Below are 26,062 nucleotides of genomic sequence, written 5' to 3' on the forward strand. Positions count from 1 at the left end.
AAGTTCCTCATAAAGATGAGTTTTTCCACTAAACTTTATTCTTACATCAAGGATTCCAGCATTTAAGACAAAACATTTTATACATCAACTGAATATTCAAAGAACCATTTCAACACAACTTCATTTTTATTGACAGAGGATCAGATTCAACCTGAACTTTGCTGCGGCTGAATCACGTAGACGGTCCAATGTGTGGATTACCAGTGGCCAAAAGTTGGACAGAATATATATCGCTGTTGTTTTGGTGTATTTAATCCAATAAAATCTGGAATTACATATGGAATAAAATCTGGAAAGCAGTAACTTTAATCGGCCCCTGCGACATGGTCAGAACAGTAAGTTTAAAAAAAACAAATCTACTTTAGGCTCCAATCAAGTGTTTGACTCGCCAGCAACAGATTAGTTGTGTCGTAGACTTCTTCAACGAAACATTTCCTCTCATAAAAGCACGCACAGATGACAGTTTTTAAGATGTACTAAAGTAAGAGCTGTAAATCATTTACACCCGTGTTGATGTTAAACAGCAGCACCAGGGAATCAAACACTGGCCTCCAGTCAGTTGGACAGCAGACGTAATAAGGCAACTGGTGTCGGGTTAAGGCCATCGAAAGACACAGAAACCCTAATTAATTCATATAGTTTCTTCATTATAACTATGCTGTTATTTGAAAAAGTAAAGTATGTTGGAATGTTTGCTGTATTTTGTGTTCAGGCTATAAACAAGTCGGCAACGTTTACAGGTGAAACATTAAAGCATCTTAAACCTTCCACCAAGCACATTTCTCCATTTCTTGTAAATCATTTTATATTATGAACCAAAGCCATACCAGGGCAATACTGTAATGTTTTAAATTATCAATAAATAAACTTATCTTTTTGGATTGCGTAAGGTGGCCAAGAGTTTTAAATACATACTTTATTACCTGTCAATGAACTAATAAAAGTAGGCTGTTAAACTCAGCGACAGGCCCAGAGGCTGAATCCATGTTCATGTTTTTTTAAAAGGAAAAAATGAAAAATGGTTTTATAGGCAAAAGTTGCAATTTAAAAAAAATCAACATAGTTAAATGGGATCCTCTATTCTCTAATGTACTATATTCTAAACAACTGAATACGCTTTTAAGGTTGTTTTCTGCGTGTTACGTATGCCATTATACTCACAGGCAAAAATCTCCAGTCATGGCACTAAAACAAAAAGGAGAATCATTGGTTCAGCCAATCAGAATCTTGGAAACCGATGGATGCTGTGAATGGACGGCATCCAATGAGCCAAAATAACAAAAACAACATGGTTAGGTTTTGGGTTAGTGTGCCTGTTACGCTACAATGTGGTGGTTACCGTGGTTACCAAGAAACATTTGTCTAATTAGTGTCGAGTTTGCTGTGCTTACTCATTTTTCCACCATAACACACATTTGTAGTGACCTACCATGCTAACAGAGTGAAAGGGCTTGTTAGCATTTACTGATTGTGATTAGCAAAACTTACAGGTGCCGCTCCACGTGCATGCTAATGCAAGCTAATGGCAGTGCTCGGTGATATCGACCACCACGGCCTTTCGCCAGCTGAACAAGAAGTAGCCCATGCCAGCCCCCAGTGCCACAGCGATACAGAGATAGGCGTTGTAGGTCATGAACACGAGCATCAGAATGTAGCTGACAGCCACTTGAATGATGTGCAAAAACGTCTGCAGAAAGTGGGCGGGGCTTAGCATCCGCTGCCTGAAAAGATCAGAGAAGGTGAGCATGACGGTTAGCATGTTAACACAATAAATATTATCTTATTACTCCACCGTGAATATAAATGTAAATATTAAAATCCCACCACCTGATGCAGCCACAACCCTGTTAGCTTCAATGTAGAATTTGGCACTGTATTAGCATTAGCATGTTGCATGTGCAAGCTGCCCAATTAATATCCGTTTACACACACCAGGTCAGTTCCTCGTCACCTAGCCTCCAGATCCCCCCAGGAAGATTAATTTCTCACTCATAAAGTCCAATGAGTGAAATAAAATGGACTGGTAAAGCCTTCACAAGTGCTCCTTTGTTTAGAGAATTCCCAAAGAAAGGACCAGAACCAGAACTGGAGTCACCTGAAGCGTCCTGAGTTGGTGTATTTTAGAAGTTGCTGCTGTCTCTCCCTCACTTGGCTGAGAGTGAATACGTGACACTTTAGACTCATGTCATCTAAACTGTATCGACATTTGGCTCAAAACGTGCACGAATCCAAATGTAATCCTGTTTTGTGAGTTAATTCTCATGCTACATACATTTTATTGGTATGTGTATGTACATATGTATTTATTTAGTTATATTCAGCTTTACCCGACAGTTTTATGCGTCTCCATCAACACCGTGCCATCGCTCCCGGGGAGAGGCATGGAGTTGTAGCGCACGTTGACCTGACTGCGACGCAGCAACACCTCGCGACCAATCTTCAAGCCTTCATACAGGATGGCCAACAGGAAGACGCCGATACACGCCGCCACCATCTCTGATTGGACAACCAGCAGAGAGTGAAGCTCAAAGCTCCGCAGGTGAACATCAAAACAACCCAAACTGACCTCCAGGCGAGTTGATGACCAGTCCGCTGAACAGCAGCTCCACGTTATGGTAGCCAAAGTAGAAGGTCATCACCTGGACAACAACTCAAGCCTTTTAGAATGTTTCGTTACTAAATTAGCACGAGTGATCATGTTCAAGCAAGAAACAGCAGAGATGAAGCCAACGCTCACCATGCCCATGTGACCTTCATGGCCCCCAGTGCCGCCGCCTGCTCCTCCGCCGTGGTCGTGACCTCCGCTGGTGGGCGTGGCCATTGGGTGAGAATGGTGGTGGGTGTGGTCCATTGGATTCACGTCTGCAGGGACCCAACCCAAACAATTAAGCATTCAGACAATTAACCAATTAGAAAAATGAACCATGATTACGCATTTAAATGTTCCTGGAGTGACGCCAACGGCACGAAAAGCAACAAAATAACCTATATAACACTGTAATACACCAAAAGTAAAAGCAGCTTGTTTATAGTTCAAACGTAATGCAGAGAAAACTTGGAAAGTGCGCTCTGGTCACATGACCACGAAGGTTAGTGCACTTGTTGCTTTGATTAAACGTCTCGCTACACTCGACACCTTTAGCACCCTTTGGATTCACGCTGACGAGCACAAACAGATAAAAGTTTCCCCACAAATGAAAGTCTCAGCTCCACAGGTGCCCCAACATCTTCAGACTGAGCTCCGATCAGGTGAACGTCAAACTTCGGAAAGAAGGTCGCCCTCCGTTCACCGTGACAGGGCGAGAGACATCACAAACGCACTCTCTCTTACCTCGGAGCTGCTTCTCTGTTCAGTGACGCCGCGCTGCCGGGAGAGACCAACACACTGACACGTACAGCGCCCGTCGCCCTGACGTCCTGCTGTAATCTGATTGGATACTAGACCCTGAGGCAATGCTGGGCAGCCGTAGCCAATCAGAGCGGCCCAGACGCCCGTCTGACGTTGGTCAATTCGATCAGAGGAGCAGAAATGAGCAGAGAAGGTTGAGTATCGCCACCGGCAAGACGGAAAATCCTATTTTCTGTTCTCTTCCAGTCGGCATCAATTTGAGTTAAAGAGTGACGTCTGTGCGTCTGTACGATCTCCGTCCGTCCGTCTGCAGAGGAATCAGCAGCCTCTTGGTGTCTTTGCTGACACCTCATCAGATTTATCTGGCAACCTTTGGGAAGCGCGATAAAAGGCGATAGCGGCGCGACTTTTGCCCCCCGCAGCTCCGAGGCCCGACTCGCTCTCTCCTCCTCTGACTAGTGGCGAGCGCCTCCTTATCTCCGGGACCATAAAGCCGGGCCGAAGCCGACTTCACACCAACCCTGAAGCGTGTCTGACGGCTCCTCGGGTCGCACTAACCTGACGAACCAACCCTGTGGGCCAATTAAAACTAAACTGCTGACAGTTTTCCAGAACAAACAACCCGACCTGAGAGGAGTTCCTCCAACTCACAGCCCTGATTCATTGTGAAGCTTCCGCGACACTCCCTGAGCTTTCTGGACAAACATCTCCTGACAATGGGAGGCCTCCTGTTGTGTGTTTGTGCTGTGTGTGTTTGTGTTATTGCTGGCTGCACATCAGTCCGTGCGCTCCAGACCTCCAGCTCCGTCCAGCTGCTCACGTGTGCACGTTCGTGATCGCAGCTCCCGGGATTGATGAGGACGACTATCTGGGATTTTAAGGCTCTGATCAAGACTGTCAATGATTGTCTTCCCGTTGACCTTTGAGCCCGACAGCAAGGTCACATATTTTAGCTGGAACGTGACATCCTGACGATTCCAGCCGCGCCCAGATTCAGGTTCCTGAAGGGGAGCGGGCGAAGATCTGTCCCTGAGTGGATGATCAGCATCCTCAGCTCACTCACACGTCTGTCTGCCTCCTTATCTGCATTTTATTGACAAAAAGTGGCCCCAGAAGAGCTGAGATGACAACAATCAGACATTTATGGCACATCGAGGTAATGGTTAATATGTTCTGAGGGACACGGGTCCAATGTCAGGTCACGGTGGTCAACAGACACAGCAGCTCTGCTACACGTTCTAAAGATGCACAAGAGAACTGATGGAGCCCTCAAGGTCTTCATGCTGATCACCTCTGGATCCAGTCAGAGGTGGGTCCGTTTCTGGCAGCCCGACACCACCACGGTTCTGCCGGTGGACCACAACAAACATGGCTGCCATCCCTCAGCCTCCACCAAACACATCAGCAATTAAGAGAGCCACCAGCCCAGGTCTGAGCTGGCGCAGCAACACCACAGGTAACCAAACGGGCAAAGCAAAAGAAGAATTCATCTTCTGTGGGAAAACAAATCCTGGTTTCGAGAGTCTGAGCCACCAGACCTGAAAAACCAAGGAAGTGTTTTTACTGTACTGTAATTATCTCAGGCCAGACCAAAGCATTTCCATGAAAGAATGTTTAACATCTCTGATAAATTAAGTTAGATATCGCCCCTTGCCAGGACAGCACCTGACCTGGGCCTGACCTGACCCGTCCTGCTGGGATTAGACCAGCACCAGAAAGGACCCTGGTCACCTGACCTTGACCCGAGCGAACCCACAAACGACCCAGAACCGGGGTGTGTGTGTGAGTTTTGAGGATTCTGCTGAAAGCATAACGTTATTTTGTTTAAGGGGATTAAGAAGAATAAACTTTTGCTGCACATCAAAGAACAAGATGCCCTTTTTAAATATTTTTCATTCGGCCGCGAAAGCTCGAGGAAGCGAGGCCGATTTCCAGCCTCGCTTCCCCTCGACACTGAGAGCCTAGAGCCCTCATTCCCAGAGCGTCCGTGACTGTAGGGGGTCTGCGAAGGGGGTCTGTGTAGGGGTCCGCACGGTCACGCACGGTCACGCACGGTACTACTGTACTGCAGCAAAGGTCACGGTCAGAGAGATTTGGACAGAGTCTTAACAAAATCCGAAAAACTGAGCTCACCTGACGTCGAAACCACCTCCGCAGTTCTGGTCTGGAAGCTCGGCAACAAACAATGTCGGTGGACGTGAAACCCCGAGAAAACAAACCCGCTTCAGCTCCTTCTGCCACCGTTTCCGTGCCGCCGCGCGATGACGTCACGCACAAGGGACAAGGAGGGCGGGGCTAATAGGGCGCTCGGAAGAGGGGGCCAGTTTGACCAATCAGGATGGAAGCTGCTGATTGGGGGCGGGGCTGCGCTATAGCCACGTAAGCGCATTTATACTATCATGGCAGACTGGGAGGGTCATGTGATCAGCGCGTGGCTACAGAAGTAGAGAAATCAAACGAGAAAAGTCACTTAATGCAGGGAACTTTTACCTCCTTTTTTGTTTAATTCAGGGCCCGTTGAGTAATTTGATTTCATTCACCTTTATTTATGAGCAGCTGTATTTATAGCTCTATATTTTAGGGTTTGGTGGACACTTAACATGTCAGCAGATGTCAGTTCATAGTGAGTCTTCATCGTATTATGGGGGGTTATTCTTTAATTTTAGAGCTACTTTGTTCAGTGGAAATGTAGTCATTATATTTAACCATCAGCCCTAGGGGAGCATTAAAGGGCCCAAAGTGGTGATGACATTCTCCCCCTAATCCTGGTGTGGTTTCAATCAAGCTTGTCTCCAAACTCTAATGCAACACAAGACAAGATAACCAACAGTAGAGACCAAAGTCATAAATCCACTGAGAGCTGGGTTCAGAATATTATTCTGAATCAAAGTGGGCAAATGGGCTGATCCAACAACGGTGAACATGCTCATGTCATGATGTGGCTCCATCGTGTGTTGGACCTCCATGGATGTCCTAGAGGGTCTGTGCATGCTCCTCAGATGAAGGCTTATCAGTTGCCTTTGATTTTTTAAATTTGAGTATTGTGTTTGCAGTGTAAATCCTGATGTGGGATGATCTTAATATTAATAATAAAAGAGCAACATTCAGCCAACCACATTTTAATGTTTTCACTATCATTCCACAAACATCACAGGAAGTCACATTGTTACATGGAGGAAACAGAAAACTAACAATAACGCAAACTGTATTTTCTACTGTCTCCAACAACCAACCAGCTCATTAAATTCCTTTAATCCAACAGCGCATTGGCTAATTTTTTTTCCAGCACAGAGAAATTTCTTAGATTTTGCAAACATTTAACACAAGAATTAATTCATATATATATATAAATATTTCATACACGTCAACACAATAACACATTTATCGTTCTCTTTGCAGCAGGAAACAGGAAGACATGAACACTGCGTCTCAAAAATAAAGGTTTTTGGGCTAGCTGCTGACGATTTTGCTTGTTTATGTCCGAACTCTACTGTTTTCTAATTAAACCAATGCTGCAAATGTCCATACGTTCCCGTTTTCTCTGCCGCGTCAGGTATTAGCCCCACCCCCACGAGCTGAAAAGCTCCACCCACTCAACCAGCCACGCGGTAGTTAGCGTGAAACTCGGGCTTGATGTCACATACATGTTGGAGGAGCTGGCCGAGCACTGCCTCCCGGTTACTGCGGTAACTCGCCTGGATATAACCCATTCGCTCAGCCGTTTCACGGTCGACCTCTACTGCGCTGTTTCCATGGGAACCAAGGGCCTGGAGTTCAAGACACAGAAATACACGATGATTTCAAATGAAAACTATTGCTTCAGCAAAAAGAGAACGAAGAACTCACAATAGGGGAACTGAAAATGGGATAAGACACCTTAAAACATGGTGAGATATTCCCGAGTCATGTAAACGACCAAGAAAACCTCTCGGTGCGCCATTAAAAAGCAGAACTATTATTATGAGTGTTGACATCACTGTGACTTACAGCAGCTTCCTTCGTCTTAAACTCTTTTTCCCTCTGAAGGCGATACTGTTCAATCTCCGCCTGAGCTTCTTCTTTCGCCTGTTTCAGACGCCGGTTTTTGCCTGTAGAGGGGAGACACGAGCTGTTTTTACAACACAAGCTTTCATTTTTCAATAAAGCATGTGAAATCTTCAGCAAACTTATTAGCAGTATTTCACAATGAAACCAAGAGAAGAGGGAGAAACTAAAAAAATACCATTGTGAACAAATACATTAAATATTTACATAAATTCACAATGAGGTACTGAAACACTGAACACTGCCAATAACCAATTATCACAGAACTAAGTGCGTCTTGAGATTGTCTAAATATGTTTAATGTCTTTGACTCTGTTGTTTCTGCCAATGAGCTGAATTACTAAGACAATAAATGACCCAAGTTAACAGTTCAATTTCACGCCGTTTTTAGTGTTGATGGCTGTTGCAGCCGCTGGTTTACTGGCGCGTCGTGTGGGGTCGAGCGCCACCTGGCGGCCATCGGCGGGATCGACTAAAAGCAGTTCTCAGTCAAATTCCACAGTTGAGTCAATAAAATAAATAAAATATACATATATTAATATGTTACTGCAGCGAAAATGTAGAGTTTGAGCTTTCACATTATATATAGACATTTTCAATGTGGATAAAAATTAAACCCTGATAATGAAGCAAACTGCTCCCGATTTCTTTCTATTTTTGATGGACTGATCGCGTAAGTCGAGAAATGTGTGCAGAAATTAACCTGGTTTAGCGCATCAAAATAATGATAGACCCTCGTATTACAGAAGAGCATTGATACAACACTTAAATTCAAATATAACTGCTTCGACAGGAGGAAAGACCATGAGCGCGAATCAGAGATGTTTCCACACACTGATGTATTAAGAGGAAGTTTTAAAAAACCCGTCTAGTGGTATTATAGTAGAATTTACAATACAATTATGAATAAACAACCCTTAAGTCGCTGTTTTCTAGCCTGGATAGGCCTACGGACCGGATGAAGCCACGGCTACCTCATTTTCCCTGGTTCGTGTGTGACAGCATGTTATTTTTATTCTTTTTCCTCGTCTATTGCTCACTGATTAAAACACATCGGTATTTAATTTCATCCGCTTCGATGTGCTAGCAGGCGCGGCAGCTGCTGGCTCTCAGGCCGCCTCCTCTACTCACGTTTGCGGGCTTCGGCCACCTTCTCCGCCGCTCTCTTCTCCGCCTGCAGCAGCTGCTGGATCCCCTGTGACTGACTCGCCATGTCGGAGGAAAAGGTCCGCGAAAAGCTGCAAAGAACCGGGGCAAAATACGCGGAAGCTCCCGAAATGAAGGTCGGCGGAACGAAGGATTTGGTCTTCTTCCTCTGTGCTCAGGTCAGCTGACCTGACGTCACTGCTGAGGGCTGCTCACGTGACTCCGTCACGAGCGCGTAGCTCCTGTCTTTTTTCCAAAATGAAAAAAAATCCCTCTCAAATGTAGATCATTGTTTACATGTTTATACATGATTATACATATGTATTTAAGAAGAAGGAACACAGTTTTGGTAAAACTTGGTTGCAGACTGCAAGGTGAAATATACCCACGGGAAGGATCAGGATAAGCAGGACAACAAGCAGGAGACAGAAATCCTGAATTTTATTCAGAATGTAGAGAATGGCCGTGAGACTTGGAGGACAAGAACCCGGAAGTGATCATTAACAATAATGTATCAGAGATGCAACCAAGAGGAAGAAGCAGACGGCAAAAAGAGAATCTGTCAGCAGGGCGAAGAACCATAAAACACACATAAAAACCAAAACTTTGCGTCAAGAGTCCAACTGACCGAAGACAAGCAGAAACTGTCCTCCAATTATGACAATAAGTTCAGCATCTGGAGGAAGACGTTCATGAGCTCAACACAAAAATGGCCAAGTGTGAGACGTCCGTCGTCCAGTTGGAGGACAAGAAGCGAGACCACACTGAACAAATGCAGAGTTCCGTCTCAAAGCATGAAGACCTGCTGCCACAGCTAAAAAACACAGTCAATGACCAGAAGGTGCAAATGCAACATCACCAGCTGCCGAAGAGAAGGAAACAAGTGGAGGACATTTGTGGCTTGCTGAAGTAGAAAAGGAAGAATTGTTTCCCGTTGATTTACTTTATCTTCAAAGATGGACGAAATCTATTGACAGCCTTCTATCACTCCTGAACTAATGCCATAGGGTTCTGCATTCCACCTCTTCACAACACTTTCAAAAGTCTTCTACATTTCTGTAAAAAGGCTGTGCTTAAATTTCAGACTTAATTAAATTCTAACTGTTGAGGCTCGTCCCGCATTTTTTGGACAACTATTTGAAAATGCCTTTTTATCCATCTATATGCAACTAGTTCAGGTCAGATTGTGTTTAAATAAACTTTTTTTTGGTTACTCAACAAGAAAAAGAATCTCTTTTTTTAATCAGAGTCTATCACATATATCACATGTACACAGTACAAACGCGTTACAACAAGACTTTTCTTAGACTAAGACTTTCATTCTTTGAAAGTTCCTTCCTGCAGAATTATTTCAGCATTGTTTTTGTTGTTTTTGTAGTTTATTTGTGGATTTCGTGTATAATGCCTTAATAACAGTACCGGTAAATACAATCATTCCTGACTTCTTCCCTGACAGGAAACTGGCCCTCTGTAACCGGAAGTGTGCTACCTGCTGTGCTGAGTCAGTTGAACCAAACCGGAAGCATAACAAACAGCGGACAGCACGCGCCGAGGGCAACAATCCATCCTGCTTGATTTTATTTTAACGCGAATTTTACTGAACTGGTGATTTTTAATATTTTGTCAACGTGGGTCATTGAGGACCGAAAACGACGTCTCCAAACAGGTGAGAAACGTCACGCGCGGCACAGTAGTTTGCGCGAGGTTGAGAAATTTGTCAGACCCGGAAGTTCCGGAACTCTAGTTTTAAATGTAAAGTTGGATTTTATCTTTACAGGCAACTGCCGAAAACTGCAAAAATTGACCAATGCAGGCACAAAGCAAACTTTTAAAATGGTTTGCATTTGTACTTGCTAATAAAATTGTCAATTTATTGATAATGTATAACTTTTTCAATAAGATACAATTATTAATCTAGTTACGCATAACTAAGATATTGTTCTTTATTGTCCATTCGAATGCAGCTCTTTGTTTTATAATTGTAAGTTACGTTTTACCTGTAAAGAAAATAATTTTTTCACATTATTTTGTATTTTGTCATTTTTTTATTGTGCATCAGCAACATGAATCATAGGTACACATACCGAAAGGTTACTGTGCACATTTTTGTATTTAAGGCCCCCATCCGGGAACATTTTGGATACAATCCAAAAGAAACAAATAATTGATGGGAAAATTAAAAGAGAAGAGAGGGGGAAAAAAGAAGTGTCACCCTATTGACAGGAAAAAATGATTAAATTTGTGTGTGTGTTTAGTGATCACTTTGTCTTTTTTAATCAAGTAAAGTGAAGCTCATCAAAGAAAATCTGCTGTATCCTCATGATTGAATCTGCCTGAACAAACAACTTGTCATGTGTCTCATGACGCAAGGATGTCATCACACAATTCAGGAAAACGGACAGTTCTTCTTGTGCATGATGCCACATTTTAAAATCTTCCAGCGTCCTGTTTCTGTCAAGCTGCTGCTGCTGCTTCCCAAACACATCTGTCTTGCAGGTGGGCGAAGTCTGATCCTGGACAGGTTTGGCAACATTGTTGGCTTTCTGGGACATCATTGCTTGCAGAACACCTCACATCCTCTTTGCTTTTCTCTTCGGTACACGCCTGTTCCTCACAATACAAATAATGTCGTCATTTGCATAGGTGGGTCACGGTCGCTGGCTGTCTCGTTGGGTCTTGGATTTAAGCGTTCAGCCTTACAGTGTTTACTCGTGTGGTGGCTGATGACTACATTTTATGGTATACTTTGAGCGATTTGGGTGTTTAGTTTTCTGAAGAGCATCTTTTGACGTTATTATTGACATTGTTTTTGCTCTCATGAGTATTGGAGTCAGTGTTATGTTATCGGTTCTGTATCATTCAAGCCTGAGTCATCATAATTAATCCAAACTCTTGATTGAGAAGTTGATATTTTATCTATTTTATTATCAATAATACATTCTGGACACCAGTTCTACTCTTACTGTGAAAGATTTTGATGTTGCTCTAATTTTTAATTTTTGCAGCACAAAAGTACAAAATAAATCTCCAACAAAAACTGGATTTCTGTCTTTTCTGTTGTGTGTATTTCCTTCTGAGAAAATCCTAACTTCAGAAAGGGCTCTGAGTCTGCTGTGCAGAGCGTTAATGTTCATGTTTTTGTTTCACTCTTCCTCAGTGATGAAGAGGGGGAGGCTGTTGACCGTGGTTGCCGCTGCAGCCTTCTTTGTCGCACTGACGTCGCTGTACCGGATGCTGGATGTGATGCACAGGCTGGACCTGGAGCACGAGAAGGCGGGGCTACCTGGACACGTGGAAGAGGTCAGATGTCTTCAGGTTTTCAGCCTGGAAGTGCAAACAGTGCAGTTTGAAAATAAAACATCCCACAACATGCCACAATGTTGTCTTCCTGCAGGATTTGTCTCACCTCCATCAGAAGATAGAGAGACTGGAGCACCTCCTTGGGGACAACAACAGGCTGGTTATTAGGCTACATGACACTCTGGATCAACAAAAGAAATTATTAAAAGGAGGAGAAAAGGCCAACCAGAGCTTGGTGGAAGCTCCGCCCGGTTGCCAGTTGACTAAAGGAGTAAATAATGGAACTGATGGGGTGCAGGTTAGTAGCAGTAACTATGTGTGTAATACTGTATGATTATACTGATGGTCGATGCCCAAACATCTGGTTCATTGGCTGTGTTGTAGTGTAGGTGGTGAATTGGAGCAACAAAGGTCTGAATTCAGCTCCGTAAACATTTGGAAGTTTTTATCAGTGGGTACAAAGATTAACAGAAGCCAGGAGATCAAACAAAGTCCAGCAGACCTCCACCATGATGACAGTGTCTAAACAGTGTTGTCATCCACAACTGTTATTAGCTCTCCTTTTCTAACTCTTTGATTGTTGTAGATAGTCTAGCGCCCCCTACTGGTCAGGAGGGCCTCCACATGAGCATTTTGTGACTTCCTCTAATATAACTTACTGTGATCCTCCTATTAATGTTCTTCATTGGAGGAGAACTATTTAATCTTCAACTTCCTGGATGTAAGTTTCTCTTTTTCCTGCATTTTTTGTATTGTTTTCAGATGCTCGATCTTTATAACATCCTTCCGTTTGATAACCCCGATGGCGGGGCCTGGAAACAAGGGTTTGAGATCCTTTACGAGGGAAACGAGTGGGACAAACATCCGCTGGAACTTATTCTCGTGCCTCATTCTCACAACGACCCTGGTAAAAGTCGCCTTGTCCTGATGTAACGTATTCAACACAATTTAGTTTGATTTAAAATGTGTGTGTGTGTGTGTGTCAGGCTGGCTGAAGACATTTGATAAATATTTCCTGGACCAAACACGTCACATCCTGGACAATATGGTGACGAAGCTGAGTGAAGACAAAAGGTAAAGAGAAGTGACGCTTTGGTCTGAAATCAGTAGCGAGCCGGCTGGTTGACAGATTATCGTTGTTAGGAGGAAGATGATCTGGGCAGAAATTAGCTTCTTCTCTAAGTGGTGGAATGACATCGATGAGCAGAAGCGCGACTTGGTCAAAAGGTGAGTTGAGCACGGGATTTTCATTTCTTTACCACCGTTCCTTCTTCTGTTGTTTTAGTGTTGAAAATGCTTTGATCTCTTGATCCTTCGCCATTGGTCAGTTTGCTGAAGGCGGGGCAGCTGGAGATGGTGACGGGCGGGTGGGTGATGACCGACGAAGCAAACTCTCACTACTTTGCCATGTTGGATCAGCTGATGGAGGGACACCAGTGGATGCAGAGACACCTGGGTGTGTGTTGCCGGCGTCCTCTCTCCGGCGGTGGCGTCGCTAACACGACTCCGGAATAAACTCCTCCTCCTGTCCAGGTGTGAAGCCGCGTATCGGTTGGGCCGTGGATCCGTTCGGTCACTCCCCATCTATGACCTACCTGCTGAAGGGGGCCGGACTCCAGAACATGGTCATCCAGCGCGTCCACTACGCCGTCAAGAAGCACTTTGCTAAGCAGCATACGCTTGAGTTTCTATGGCGACAGAACTGGGGTTAGTGTGGAGCGGCGACATTGATATGAAAGAGAGTTTAAAGGCGCAGAAACGTTTGCATGTAAACGTGTGCATTTTTCTCAGACTCCTCCCCCCGCAACGACATCACCTGTCACATGATGCCGTTCTACAGCTACGACGTGCCGCACACGTGCGGTCCCAACCCTTCGGTCTGCTGTCAGTTCGACTTCCAGCGTCTGCCAGGGAGGCGGCTCACCTGTCCGTGGAGGCAAACGCCGCAGCCAATCACGGAGCAGAATGTCCATGAGAGGTGAGCAGAGGGCGGGGCCAGCGATGGCGAGGATGGAGGTGTGAATAAACCCAGAGGTTCTCTGTCTGTCCCCTCAGAGCTCTCCTCCTGCTGGATCAGTACCGCCAGAAGTCTCGTCTCTTTCGTTCCTCGGTTCTCCTGGTCCCGCTTGGGGACGACTTCCGCTACACCGAGTCGAGCGAGTGGGACGTGCAGTTCAACAACTACCAGAAGCTCTTCGACTACTTTGACCAACACCCAGACCTCCACATCAAGGTGAAGGCCTGAAACAGGATTTGGGTCCCAGCTGCTTTAGAGTGGAGAGAAATGCTCTAACGGAGGTTCTTTCATTTGTTCCTGTCGTCTCTTTTTAGGCTCGTTTTGGGACTCTGTCTGACTATTTTCAAGCTCTTCATCAACGTCTGGAGGCAACAGGAACGAAGCTCCCAACAGTTCGTGGCGACTTCTTCACTTATGCTGACCGTGACGATCATTACTGGAGCGGATATTTCACCTCCAGGCCGTTTTATAAACGCCTCGACAGAACACTGGAGTCCATTCTCAGGTACAGTGGGACCTCTACTTACGAACGTCTCTACATGCGGAATTTTCAGGACACAAAAGGCAAAAATACGCTACCGCGAACGCAGGTTTAGCGAACGCAAACATGCTTGTAGCTGCTCAGCCATTGGCTATCGCCTAGCATCTTCCTGTCATCCCATTGGCTATTGCCTAGCATCTTCCTGTCATCCCATTGGCTATTGCCTAGCATCTTCCTGTCATCCCATTGGCTATCGCCTAGCATCTTCCTGTCATCCCATTGGCTGGGAGGGACGTCAATATGTACATGTTTGTGTGTGTCCCAGCGTCGCCTTTGTTTAACTTTTATTCGCTATGGACCCCAGGAAAGTGGTGGAGAAAAGTGAAAAAGAAGAAGAGAGCTTTTTATCCATACAAACGAAGCAAGAAATAATAGAAAAGCATGAAAAAGGGATGCGTTTGGTTGATCTCGCCAAAGAATGTTGCCGTAACTGGGATTTATTGTGGGTGTTCGTATGTTTGTCCATTAGATGGCGGTGTTACCACAAGTGTTAACGTTCGTTGCTAGTAATGACGGCTAATGTAAGATTAGCCTAAAGTTCATTTTGTTCCTGGAGAAGCCTCGCGCTGAATTCCTACATTTATTGTGCGGTAATCTAATTGTAACATGTATTTGTTACATGTTTTGATGCATTTTTGTGATTTATAAAAAAATTATGTCCGAATTTTTGGGGGCTTGGAACGGATTAGGGCATTTATGTGGAAAACACGTCTCTACTTACGTAATTTTCAGGTTACAAAACAACTTCCGCAACCAATTAATTTCGTAAGTAGAGGTCCGACTATACTGCCCCCATTTGCTTTTATAATTCTACCATTTGTTGCGACTGTCAAACTAAGTTACACGGTGAATTTCAAATGTTTAATGGTCTAAAAAGTGTTTCTTGTCTCTGTGGCAGAGCGACAGAAATCATCTTCAGCATAACGTTGGCTGACATGCGTCGTTTCCGTGGAGACGATCATCCAGCTGACAGTTTCCCAGCGCAGCAGCTCTTCAATCACCTCACCACCGCGAGGCGTAACCTGGGGCTTTTCCAGCACCACGATGGCATCACTGGCACCGCCCGGGACCCTGTAGTGGTGGACTATGGAACCAGGTAAAAAAGCTGCTTCTCCAGAACTGCAGCCTTTTTGCTCTAAAGAGGATCATCAACCAAATGCTTTCACTCATTTCATTAATTTTTCCTAAATAAAGTTTTTTCTTAGTTTCACATCTCAGATTATTCAGTATTCAGAGCTCTTTAGCTTTTTCTCTTATTTGTTCCTCCATGCTCTCTGTTAAAGGACGACATCACCTCTGGCAACAGTAACAGGTACCGTCCCACGTAGTGTGAGCCATTAGCATTAGCGTCCCCTCAAATCCATTCATTTAGCAACAGTCTAACATAAACTCTCCCCTTCCTCGTCTTCTTAGCCTCCTTTAATGTGTCCCGACGGGTCATTTGTCTTCCTCCGTGATGTGGAATTGTTCATATTCATAATTCCACAGAGAGAAAGAGAATGTTTACATTTAAATGAAACTTGTTGTGTCTTTAATCCAAATACGTACGTTCACTTAAAATGTCCAAACTTTACAGATTGTTTCACTCAATCTTGAACCTGCGCCAGGTGCTGCAGAGCTCCGCCCACTGGCTGCTTCTGATGGACAAGAAAAAGTACTTGAATGACCAGTCCAAACCCTTCCTTCTCATGGTACTCATACAGACAATGTCCAGTTTAATCACAGGCAAACAATTCACAGCTCTTTTTAAATGTGAATGAGTATAATCTTTATATTTTCTAGTTTTACGTACGTCTCCTCTGATCTCGTTTTTAGGACGACGTGATTGCAGCTCAGGACGCTCTGCCTCTGAAGCAGCCGCTGTCTCTTAGTGATAAGCCCAGGTGAGGGGGCGGGGCTTACGCGGGGGTAGCGTGATGCTAACGTTGAAACGCTGACGTGAATCTGATCCCTCTCGTTTCAGGACGCTCGTCATCTTTAACCCAACGGAGCAGTTCAGGACGTCCGTCATCAGCGTCTTCATCGATTCCCCGGACGCCAATGTTGTGGAAGCGGAGACGGGTCTGCCAGTGGACGCGCAGATCTCCGCTGTGTGGGCGGAGCCAAGCCGCGCCTCCACACAAGCTTTCCAGGTAAGGAGCAGCCTGGATCAGGGTTTATAGGAGCGCTGCCGTGATGCTTATTTAAAATGGAACATCTTCACTTTCAGCTGGACTTTGTTGCTGAACTTCCTCCTCTGGCACTCGTCATCTATCATGTGACCGAAGCCTCCGTTGGCTCCTCCTACCGGGCTCAGTACACCTTCCTTCATCACAGTAAGACGGCACCAGTTCAGGCCCAACACTTCCAGGTGTCACATCTTGACGGGGCTGCAGCGTCAGCGTATCTGTCGCTTAGCAACAAGCACGTGCAGATATGGAGTTCTCCAGAAACCGGCCTCCTCCAGGTCGAACTGTTCCAACATATCAGAACCAAGATGTGAGTCGTGTTTTTATTCATGACGATGTTCAAACTGCGGATTGCAGAAGGTGCGGCTCCAGTCCGGCCTGGTCCGTCAGGTGCAGGTTCAGTTTCTGTGGTACGGAACCAGAGCGAGCCAGGAAAAGAGTGGCGCTTACCTTTTTCTGCCAAGCAACGAGGGGGCCCGGGTAGGTCCAGAACCAGGTTCCGATCCCAACCGGACCTCCTTCACTGGGATTCACTCTTTCTTTTTGCTGCAGCTGTACTCGTCGTCAGAACCTCCTCTAGTCCGAGTCTCCCGAGGTCCAGTCTACTCTGACATCACGTCCCATTTCCAACACTTTACGCACAGAGTCCGACTGTACCACCTGGATGGTAACCGGACCTTCATGTCATGTTATTACATGGTTATTAACAATAAGTTGGGACTTTTTCCCCGAGTGAGATGGTTTCTGTCACTGCAGTGCATGCTGGGAGATCCCTGGAGATTTCAAATCTGGTGGACATCAGGTCAGAGGTCAACCACGAGCTCGCCATGCGGCTTGTCACTGATGTTGCCAGTGGCAACCATTTCCACACAGACCTCAATGGTTTTCAGGTCCGTTCCCGTTTTTTCCAAACATAACCGACTCCGGGAGAAGCACTTTTGCTGACGTGTCGTCCCGGAGCAGATGCAGCAGCGACGGACGCTCTCAAAACTGCCCCTGCAGGCCAACTTCTACCCAATGACCTCGGCGGCGTTCCTGCAGGACCCGTCCTCTCGTTTGACCCTGTTGTCGGCTCAGAGTCAGGGCGTCGCGTCGCTGAAACCAGGTGACTTTCTGACGCTCCGGTCTCAGCCCGGCACGCTGGCGGCACCCGTCAGCACCTGAGCTTTGATGCGGATTTTCTTTGATGTGACCTGTGCAGGTGAGCTGGAGGTGATGTTAGACCGGACGCTGCAGCAGGACGACAACCGTGGACTCGGACAGGGCGTGACGGACAACAAGCTGACAGAGAGTCTCTACCATCTGCTGCTGGAGGACAGGAAGGGCGGGGCTCAGGTGTGGAGGCGGAGCCTCGTGGGACATCGGATGATTAAAACCTTCTGATGCTTTCAATGGTTTCAGATCCTCAATGTGTCTCCTGACAGGAGGTTGGAGGAGCCTCTGTGGAACATCTGTCGCTGCTCGCCCACCTGACCTCTCTCGCCCTCTCCCATCCACCAATCACAATGGTCACCAGCGGCGAAGCTGAACTGCCGAAGCTCCGCCCCTTCCTGCCGCTACGCTCCTCGCTGCCATGTGACGTTCATCTTCTGAACCTGAGGACGCTCGAGGACGAGCATGTAGCTGAATCCACATTTACCAAAATAGTTGAAAACCTTTGGTGTCTTTTTTGACATAAAATCGGACTTTTTGTGTGTTTTGGTAAACAGGAAGCAGAAACTCCGTCACAGGAAGCGGCTCTGCTCCTCCACCGGAGGGGCTTCGACTGTGGCTCCACACCTGATGTGCCTCTGCAGTGCACGTGGAGCGCGCACGAGGAGGTAACACACGTTCACTGTGAAAAAAGAAAAGAAGACATTTTATGAAAGATTTCCATTTTTAACTGATAATATTAAACGCTCCAGAATTAAAATGACTTCAGATCTTCTGCCAGGTTCTTAAACCTAGTTTGGTTTTGTTTTGCAGGTGAATTTGGACGATCTCTTTTCTCCTCTTCAGTTTCGTTGTGTCCGTCGGTCGGGTCTCACTCTGCTGCGGGAGGACGACGAACCAGAACAGCCGTCACGCATAAGTCGCCTACGAGTGATGGAAATCAGCGCTTTTCGGGTGGAGATCAACTAAAAACACCAAAGTTGAGGTGACAAAAAGAGGAAAACAGGACGATAAGATTTAATTTTGTAAACCACTCGGGTCAATTATGGTCACACAAAGTCGGCAGTGTTACAGATGAACAGAATGTTCAAAAGGTAATCGGGTCAGAAATTAAAATATTTAAGACAATTCTGTAATGGAGTAAGAAAACTAGAGAAAACACTGAAATATCAACACTATAGGAGCTGCTGGATGTTTCCATGGGAAAAAGGACCAAAACTTGCTTTGCTCTGTTAAGTGCCAAATAAGTGTGTGTGTGGGTGTGCGTGTGTGTGCGTGTGTGTGTGTGTGTGTGTGTGGGTGTGGGTGTGGGTGGGTGTGGGTGTGTGTGTGCGTGTGAGAGCTAAATGGTGAATTCTACTGTTTTCATCTCAAAGCAGGGTTGTGGGTAAGCTGTTTCAAATATGTGTTTTTTTATTATTTGTATGTTTTAATTTTATGTAAATGCATCAGGGAATATTTCTAAAAAGCACATATTGGTTTTTTAAGTTGGTTGATCGGTAAATCTGGATTTGCTGTAAAATCACAGGTTGAGGGGAAAATATCATTTTTAAAAAATATATTTTGGAAGAAGAAAAGTATTGCTAAAACCACTATTTTCGTCCTTTTTATGAGTTTGTTACATATCAAATATTTTGTTGAAATTCTATTTTTGGGATAAATTTGTGGTTGACTAAATAAATTATTCTGTAATTTTCTCTTTTGTCTCTTTCGCTCGTCTGTCCAACAGGGGGCGCTCGCCCTCTTAACCCGACTATATAGGAATTAGTTATTTAAATGTGAACTGTTTTTATTGGTTGTGATTCTAAAGCAACGCGGAGATCGAAATTCCCGAATTGTCTGTTATTCCACATCCTGCGGTCAAACCAACCAACAGTTCAGCCGAATTCCACTTTCTCTGTTTATACGAGGCATTACGGTAAATGATTAGACTAACAGACTACAGTGACGATAAACTATTTTTGTAAAATTCCTAATTATCACAGGAAGATTCCACTTCAGGCTGATAGTACTGGGCCCCAAGGTGAAAGGTGTGTCAAAGGGGTGTGTGAAAGGGGTGTGTCAAAAGGGGGGTGTGAAAGGGGTGTGTGAAAGGGTCCCATGAAGAGTGTTGGGGAACAATTACAGCAGGTCAGGACAAGCAGGTTCTGTCCATGTTAAAGGGATGTTAAATATGGTAAATAATTGAGTTTCTGTGGCGTATTAAAGTTTGCATTTTTTTAAATTTTGGGATTTGAGTGTCTTCTTCGCGAGGTCCCACTAGTGTCTGGTCAAATGTTTTTTAAAATTCTTCCTTTTACCTGAATCTGAAATCAGGAATATTATAACAAACTATGTCCATTTCTGAGTGAGGTTAACGAAATATGAACGTTCCGAACATGTTTTCATTGTTCCCAAAATTGCTTTTTCACTTTGTTGCACATATTCATTTTTCTGATTAATATAATAAACCATGAAGAGTTTGAAAATGACTGAGCGAAATAAATTCCAGGTAAAGCCGCTGTTAGTTTAATCATTTACTTTAATATACACGGAACAAGTTAAAGTTTCACTTTTGGGACTTTGGAGCTGCGATGAGGAACTCCGTGGACCGTCTGCTGAGATAATCCATCAAATCTAAGAGACTCGCTCAAATTAGGTAAAACTGCTCTTAACTGGTGTTAAATAATTGAGGATTCTGATGTTTCCCCAAAAAACTGCTAATTTTAGTGTTCGTTAAATTATACAAATAAAAACTGCGCAATATTTACATGTGAGAAACGCTCTCGGGTTTAAAATGCACGGATTTTGGATACAAAAGCGGTCTTAGATCTCCAAAAACTCCAAAAAATGTTAACAAAATGACATTTGTGCTAATCAAGACGGAACTATTTTGTACCACAGCGGAAGGAACTGCCAGTCGTCACAGAGGCGGACTGATACTCGAGCACGAGGACGGAGTAATTCGCTAGAAGGTGAGTTTTGCATTCGAACTGGGATTTAAGTGAGATAATCAAATTGTGCAGCAATGAGTTTAAATGCCAGCTAACTGTTAGTTTTTAACTGTGTTGATGTTGTAACGTGGATCTGTGCTTCGGCCTTCGTGAAGATTTTTAATTTCGCTTTCTCTTTTATGAGGTTGGTGCGCCTTTACGGTGGAATTTGTCCGTTTTTCTTCTCTCTCCCCACAAATAAAACACTTACACATTCATAAATACGTACATTCCGTTCCTCTACATCCCTGTAAACCTGTTCGTGTCTCCACAGAGAACCTCTGATCAGACCTGAGCGTCTCCAGCTGTGCGGGACATTTGGAGAGATGGCCTCATCTGGAAGGAGAAGGCGCAGCAAACAGCTGCCGCCACAGCTGTGTGAATTAATGGACACGCTTGTCAAACAGGCTCAATCCTTTATTACAGCTTTCGACCACAGCAAACCGGGCTTGACACAGACAGCGGGAGAGATTCAGAAGATCATCGATCAAATAGATGAAATGGAGAGAGCGGCTGGGATGTTCACCAGAGGAGGAGGCGTGAGCGCAGCATTGGGGCTCCTCATCTGTGGGGTCGGGTTGTCTGCAGCTCCCTTCTCCAGTGCTGCGAGCATCAGCGCAGTCATTGTTGGAGGGATCGTGGCTACTTTTGGTCGTGCTGTAGGTGTCACCGCTAATGTAACAAAAACTGTAAAAGAGAATAACTTTGGAAAGAAGGTGGCCAAACTGGGAGAAAGATTCATGCAGACGGTCGAGCCACTGAGGAGTGAAGTCGAGCATATAAAGACGACATGTGCACAGTTGGAGGAGAAATCAAGAGGGGTCGAGGCCGAGTGTGTTCTGGCCGACCTGGAGGAGTTGGAGAAGATTCTGTTGGAACTGAGAACACGGAGCGGAAAACTGTCGTCCGTCGTTTTGGCAGTGATGCAGGAAATAAATACAACACTGAGGATCATCACCAATTTCTTCAGGCTCACTGGGAGACATGAGGAGGACAATCGGTTGTCCGACGTCATCGTCAACTCAGGCCGTTGCTGTCAGAAGGTCATTAATGAGTTGGAGGCAATGAAAAAGAACTTAAACGACATCGCTGAACACAGAGGAGCAGCGAGTGTTGGTGGTGAGACAGAGACTCTTGAGTCATAATCGACCCAGCTGGAGCCTCAGGGCCAAGATCCACAACTCTTCAGGCTCACATTCTCACCTCAGGTCTATTTCGATCAGCCAGTTCACCTGCTGCCTTTCACAAATGTGTGTTGGCGGCCTGGAGGAGGGAGTCAGTCGGCGTGGCGTCACTTTTAAGTCACCTGCTACATGTTGATGTCTGTTGGGCTCTCGTAGTTTACTTTCATCTATACTTCCACATCTGACAGCAGCTGTGCCACAAAGTATGAAAGAACTTCACTACGCCTGATTTAGGCTGATATATATGTATGTGTATATATATGTAATATTTGTATTCCCGTTAAAAACTGGATAGCAAGAAAAAGCTGTCTTGAAATGTACATAATAACTTATGCTACTTTGTGTAAAAGGATAATAAAAGATTAAAAATAATGCAGATTCCCTTTTAAAATTAAATGAAACCCTAATAAATTCATCAATCTGTATGATTAATGGCTTTACACGTATTGTTGGTAATATGTAAAAATAAGATATCGTCAAAGGTGGATCGTGTAAGACCTAAATGTTCACATGACCGCTAGGTGGCGACAGTGCGGAACTGACCAGGACAGAAGAAGAAGCTTTCACGAAGAAGAAGAAGGCGGAAGTTACAGTCGCTCACGGTAACCATGGTGCCAAGTTTGGGTGAAGCCTTTCTACACATATCCTAAATCTTCTGCTACTTCAATGACTGCGAGGGTGAGACTACGCGTTCTTTTCGCAATTATGCCTTTTTCGACGAGGATTTTGTGTCGTCTGTTTAATATTTACTATTCACGAACGTTTCACGTGTTGTTTTTTTCTCGTTTTTTTTTTTTTTTGTATTGCGACATTTTTGACTGTTTCCAGGCATAGCTGAGTTACATTTTACGATTTCGTCGAAGATTTGTGCAGTATCTGGAAGGTTGCGTTTGGTAAAAACGTGCATAGAAACGAGCTGCTGTGTCTCGTGAGAGGCTCGAGGAGGTCAACGTTTCACGGGTTTATGTGTGTCACGTGACCGCGTGGGTCCAGGCTCCAAAATAAAATGTCCCGAGGTTTTGCTGAATCCTACCGGGGTCTCTTGTCGCAGGTGTCCATTTTGTATTTTGCCAAGAGTGCGGAGCTGACTGGGGTCAAGGCCGAGGAGATCCCAGCGCCGACGCCGCTCAGCAGTCAGCAGCTGTGGGGACTGTTGCTCCAGCGACACCCGAGGTGCTGCGGTCCGCTCAAAGCAACATTTGTGCACTTTTGTGTTTGTACACACGCCTACAACTTACTGTCGGTTTGTGTGTAGACTCTCTGTGCTGCAGGGTCAGGTGGTCCTGGCTGTGCGTCAGCAGTATATTGCCATTGACGACCAACCGGTGACTCTGGGAGACGGAGACGAGGTTGCCGTGGTGCCTCCTCTCAGTGGAGGGTAAAAAGAAAGGGTGAATTATTGCTCTGAATCCATTGAGGAGTCTGATAGTCATCTTGTGTTTCTTCTCCTGATTCTCACTTGAATATTATTATTCTCAGAAATGAGCGACTCGGAGCACCGCAGGGACGCCTTCCAGCTGAGTCGTGATTGGCTGTCTGTACAGGAAGTGGTGGATGCAGTTGGGAGCGCTTCCTGTGGAGCCATTTCAGTTTTTATAGGTTTGTATTGAATCTATCGGTCAGCATTTGTGTGGAAAACAATGTGAAAACTTCTGCTTCAGTTGTACGTCGTGTCTCGCAGGTACAACCCGTGAGGATGAGCTCGACGGCAGGAAGGTGACCGGTCTGGAGTACGAAGCCTACGAGCCCATGGCCCAGTCAGAGTTCACCAAGCTGTGTGCTGACATCAGAGCGCGCTGGCCAACCGTGGCGCACATCTGTGTGCATCACCGACTGGGGTGTGATGCTCAGTGCTCCTGCTAACTGGGGCTAGCAGGCGCCTTTTTACCATCTTTATTCTATCCAGATGTGCTACCACCCATCAAATTTATAAATTGGTTCTACAGGTGGGTGGAGGTGGGTCAGGCCAGCGTTGTCATGGCAATCTCGTCTCCACATCGCCACGACAGCCAGCAGGCAATCCAGCACTGCATTAACCAGCTGAAGGCAAAGATTCCCATATGGAAGAAGGTACGAACCCTGAAGTGTGAAGAAGCAGCATTGCTGTGCCATCGGCTGCAAAGCATCACCATTTCTGTATCAACAGGAAGTTTATGACACACAGGACGGCAGCTGGAAGGAGAACCCTGAATGTTCATGGGCAGCTCACAGCAAACAGCCCCAGGAGACGTCTTCCACAGAGAACGTGTGAATGTGCGGGAAAAGACGGCTTATGGAGGAAAATCATGATTTGATGTTAATTTATCTGTACAATCACTGAAAAATCAAAACACTGATCTTAATGTTTTTGAGAGGGTGAGACTACCTCACCATGCGGAGTCCATTTTATTTAAATTCATATAATCATTATATTCCTAATAAACAAACAGCTGGAACGTTTCAATTTTTTCTACATTAAAACAGCATGAAAGGTACAAACCTCACCTTTGATCGGATGAATTTAAGAGAAAAACATCCAGAATTCCAGATCGATGGGTCTTTTTATGAACGATAACTGAAGGTGATGGGAGATGCGCCGACCTGTGGTCAACGTTTATTGTTCGAGGGTAAACTTTGATGAAGCAGGGGTAAGTTCACCCTACAAGCAGTAAATAAGTAACTCGAAGCGCGATGATCAGAAAATAAAGGCATTTTATTTTGTAGAACCCAGAAGTGACGTAGTGGCGACCGTTGCGCCGCGCCCCTGGCGGGTCAATGACGCTGAAGTTAGTTTGCGATTCGGGAGTCAAGGCGGAAGTAAGGGGAAAGTGAATCCGTGCTGTTTCCGATTCTTCACCGATTGTCCGTTTTTAGAATCTCAAATTGATGCGGAGATATTTTGTGCATTTTGGGTAACACAACCTTGAAACCCAGTATCAGATTTGTGAAAGTCATATTCTATTAGTGAAAATGCAGAAAAGCCCATTTAGTGGCCTTTTTTCGTGCCTGGTGCCACCTTAGGCCGTATTAAAACATCCAGAGCCAGTCGAGAGGAGGATGAGATTTTCTACACAGAAAATAGTTTGGCTTCGGTTTGAGGGTTTCAACAGCGTGTTTTCTGGTCATTGATGCTTCTCAGTGCTTTGAGATCAAAGCAACCTGGTGTTTGCTGCAGATGAGATCAAAGGCGTCATCATGCATTTTTATAGAAACCTGCTGCTGTGACCAAGGCTGAGCTGTCCTCCATATTTCAGAAAATAAGATATTCTATGCAGAAATCCTTTATTAATCTGCAATTCTTTAGTTTTATCTTCCAACTATTTCTTAACTCTTCAATCAGATTATACATGGTCCTAAAATGTCTTTAGTTGAGACAGGATGGGAGGGAAAAAGGGTTTCTTTTAACAGCGGGTGGTGGTCAACTCTGTTATTGACTGGTTTGTCTTTGACAGGAACAAATATGTCTTTCATGAGTTGCTGTAGGTCATCAGATTATGTCCATAGACTGGTCCAACTACATTTAACTATTTCTTAAGCTCTTTTACAATAAAGAGCCACACTGGTAAGAGAAGAAAGGAAAAGATTTGATTTGAAATTAAAGGATTTGTTAATTGTTGGAAGAGTGGAAGCTATTTATATGATCACAAACAGTTTACTTTGCTAACAGGAAACATAAACTGGTTGGCAGAAGAATGATGATAGCTGTGGTGACTATTGACACACCAATCCCTCACCTATTATGGGAACACCAAAGGCTTGAGAAGATTAAGAGGCTGAAGCTGTGAAGAGGGTTCAACAGCAGCTTCTTTTCGTATTAACCAATTGATCAACATGTTCATCATGTTTCTAATCAATAGAAAAATAATGTTTTGGCATTTGTTTTGAAGTTAGAAGGATGAGCTCCTCGTGGCCATCAAAAAGCCCTCTGTGCTCCTGTGTTCTTGTGATCCTTCTCATCTTAATCACATCAGGGAGTTATTAGAGTCATATTTCTTGTCGTTTTGGATCTGAACTTTGTCCATCTCTTTTTCCCCTCTTCACAGATATAATACTGGCCTAAAAGGATTTCACATCTATAAGAGGCAGTAAAAAGGGACATTCGGTGGAGAAACAGACGCTCAGCATGACGGAATTATTAATTATTAATGATTAATTATTAACTTTCACCTTAAATGCCGAAACGGAAGCTAACTTCGGCGCCCTGTCGGTC

The 26,062-nt window shown here is 44.8% G+C and overlaps 5 protein-coding genes across 10 annotated transcripts; 3 read left to right on the plus strand and 2 right to left on the minus strand.

Annotated features, from left to right (window-relative positions):
- Positions 1-16: 16 nt before the first annotated feature.
- slc31a1 (solute carrier family 31 member 1) lies at positions 17-5,640 on the minus strand. Of its 3 annotated transcripts, none has more exons than XM_057019550.1 (6): positions 5,483-5,640; positions 2,738-2,862; positions 2,567-2,639; positions 2,328-2,496; positions 2,096-2,152; positions 17-1,721 (listed from the first exon to the last, which is right to left on the minus strand). In XM_057019550.1, exons 2-6 carry the CDS (start codon positions 2,849-2,851, stop codon positions 1,520-1,522), a joined length of 615 nt encoding a protein of 204 aa, XP_056875530.1. In that variant the 5' UTR covers positions 2,852-2,862; positions 5,483-5,640; the 3' UTR covers positions 17-1,519. The 3 variants fall into 3 exon arrangements, with proteins under 3 accessions (XP_056875530.1, XP_056875531.1, XP_056875532.1); XM_057019551.1 differs by lacking the exon at positions 5,483-5,640 and adding an exon at positions 3,332-3,864; XM_057019552.1 differs by lacking the exon at positions 2,096-2,152.
- An 812-nt stretch (positions 5,641-6,452) lies between these two features.
- Positions 6,453-8,753, minus strand: atp6v1g1 (ATPase H+ transporting V1 subunit G1). The gene is made up of 3 exons (XM_057019555.1): positions 8,525-8,753; positions 7,337-7,437; positions 6,453-7,116 (listed from the first exon to the last, which is right to left on the minus strand). The coding sequence occupies exons 1-3, from the start codon at positions 8,604-8,606 to the stop codon at positions 6,943-6,945; spliced, it is 357 nt and encodes a 118-aa protein (XP_056875535.1). The 5' UTR covers positions 8,607-8,753; the 3' UTR covers positions 6,453-6,942.
- A 1,234-nt stretch (positions 8,754-9,987) lies between these two features.
- Positions 9,988-19,414, plus strand: man2a1 (mannosidase, alpha, class 2A, member 1). 2 transcript variants are annotated; one of them, XM_057019531.1, is made up of 25 exons: positions 9,988-10,205; positions 11,183-11,278; positions 11,697-11,839; positions 11,934-12,137; positions 12,602-12,746; positions 12,826-12,913; positions 12,983-13,066; positions 13,168-13,295; positions 13,373-13,546; positions 13,631-13,817; positions 13,895-14,072; positions 14,171-14,361; positions 15,296-15,493; positions 15,974-16,088; positions 16,213-16,280; positions 16,361-16,529; positions 16,607-16,843; positions 16,923-17,045; positions 17,118-17,232; positions 17,322-17,455; positions 17,529-17,670; positions 17,767-17,900; positions 17,990-18,184; positions 18,275-18,385; positions 18,531-19,414. In XM_057019531.1, the coding sequence occupies exons 2-25, from the start codon at positions 11,263-11,265 to the stop codon at positions 18,684-18,686; spliced, it is 3,435 nt and encodes a 1,144-aa protein (XP_056875511.1). In that variant the 5' UTR covers positions 9,988-10,205; positions 11,183-11,262; the 3' UTR covers positions 18,687-19,414. The 2 variants fall into 2 exon arrangements, with proteins under 2 accessions (XP_056875511.1, XP_056875513.1); XM_057019533.1 differs by lacking the exon at positions 11,183-11,278 and having other exon boundaries at positions 10,030-10,205.
- An 853-nt stretch (positions 19,415-20,267) lies between these two features.
- Positions 20,268-22,305, plus strand: LOC130517578 (uncharacterized). 2 transcript variants are annotated; one of them, XM_057019549.1, is made up of 3 exons: positions 20,268-20,355; positions 20,601-20,671; positions 20,964-22,305. In XM_057019549.1, the coding sequence occupies exon 3, from the start codon at positions 21,016-21,018 to the stop codon at positions 21,832-21,834; it is 819 nt and encodes a 272-aa protein (XP_056875529.1). In that variant the 5' UTR covers positions 20,268-20,355; positions 20,601-20,671; positions 20,964-21,015; the 3' UTR covers positions 21,835-22,305. The 2 variants fall into 2 exon arrangements, with proteins under 2 accessions (XP_056875529.1, XP_056875528.1); XM_057019548.1 differs by lacking the exons at positions 20,268-20,355; positions 20,601-20,671 and adding an exon at positions 20,680-20,834.
- A 619-nt stretch (positions 22,306-22,924) lies between these two features.
- On the plus strand, positions 22,925-24,312 carry LOC130517580 (molybdopterin synthase catalytic subunit). 2 transcript variants are annotated; one of them, XM_057019553.1, is made up of 6 exons: positions 22,925-23,046; positions 23,129-23,264; positions 23,353-23,472; positions 23,555-23,711; positions 23,820-23,943; positions 24,020-24,312. In XM_057019553.1, exons 3-6 carry the CDS (start codon positions 23,355-23,357, stop codon positions 24,122-24,124), a joined length of 504 nt encoding a protein of 167 aa, XP_056875533.1. In that variant the 5' UTR covers positions 22,925-23,046; positions 23,129-23,264; positions 23,353-23,354; the 3' UTR covers positions 24,125-24,312. The 2 variants fall into 2 exon arrangements, with proteins under 2 accessions (XP_056875533.1, XP_056875534.1); XM_057019554.1 differs by having other exon boundaries at positions 24,038-24,312.
- The last annotated feature ends 1,750 nt before the right edge of the window (positions 24,313-26,062 follow it).

Source organism: Takifugu flavidus, chromosome 20, assembly GCF_003711565.1.
Source record: "Takifugu flavidus isolate HTHZ2018 chromosome 20, ASM371156v2, whole genome shotgun sequence".
NCBI lineage: Eukaryota > Metazoa > Chordata > Actinopteri > Tetraodontiformes > Tetraodontidae > Takifugu > Takifugu flavidus.

Bases quoted from the DNA above. Each gene is read 5' to 3' on its own strand.
- slc31a1 (XM_057019550.1), bottom strand. From the start codon at position 2,851: ATGGACCACACCCACCACCATTCTCACCCAATGGCCACGCCCACCAGC. The intron at 2,497-2,566 runs GTCAGTTTGGGT...TTGTCCAATCAG, and splicing joins GGTCATCAACTCGCCTGGAG to AGATGGTGGCGGCGTGTATC. The intron at 2,153-2,327 runs GTAAAGCTGAAT...ATTCACTCTCAG, and splicing joins GAGACGCATAAAACTGTCGG to CCAAGTGAGGGAGAGACAGC.
- atp6v1g1 (XM_057019555.1), bottom strand. From the start codon at position 8,606: ATGGCGAGTCAGTCACAGGGGATCCAGCAGCTGCTGCAGGCGGAGAAG. The intron at 7,438-8,524 runs GTGAGTAGAGGA...TCCCCTCTACAG, and splicing joins GGTGGCCGAAGCCCGCAAAC to GCAAAAACCGGCGTCTGAAA. The intron at 7,117-7,336 runs GTAAGTCACAGT...CTTGAACTCCAG, and splicing joins TTAAGACGAAGGAAGCTGCT to GCCCTTGGTTCCCATGGAAA.
- man2a1 (XM_057019531.1), top strand. The intron at 13,296-13,372 runs GTGTGTGTTGCC...CCTCCTGTCCAG, and splicing joins GTGGATGCAGAGACACCTGG to GTGTGAAGCCGCGTATCGGT. The intron at 17,046-17,117 runs GTAGGTCCAGAA...TTTTTGCTGCAG, and splicing joins CAAGCAACGAGGGGGCCCGG to CTGTACTCGTCGTCAGAACC.
- LOC130517580 (XM_057019553.1), top strand. From the start codon at position 23,355: ATGAGCGACTCGGAGCACCGCAGGGACGCCTTCCAGCTGAGTCGTGAT. The intron at 23,712-23,819 runs GTGTGATGCTCA...TTGGTTCTACAG, and splicing joins TGTGTGCATCACCGACTGGG to GTGGGTGGAGGTGGGTCAGG. The intron at 23,944-24,019 runs GTACGAACCCTG...CTGTATCAACAG, and splicing joins AGATTCCCATATGGAAGAAG to GAAGTTTATGACACACAGGA.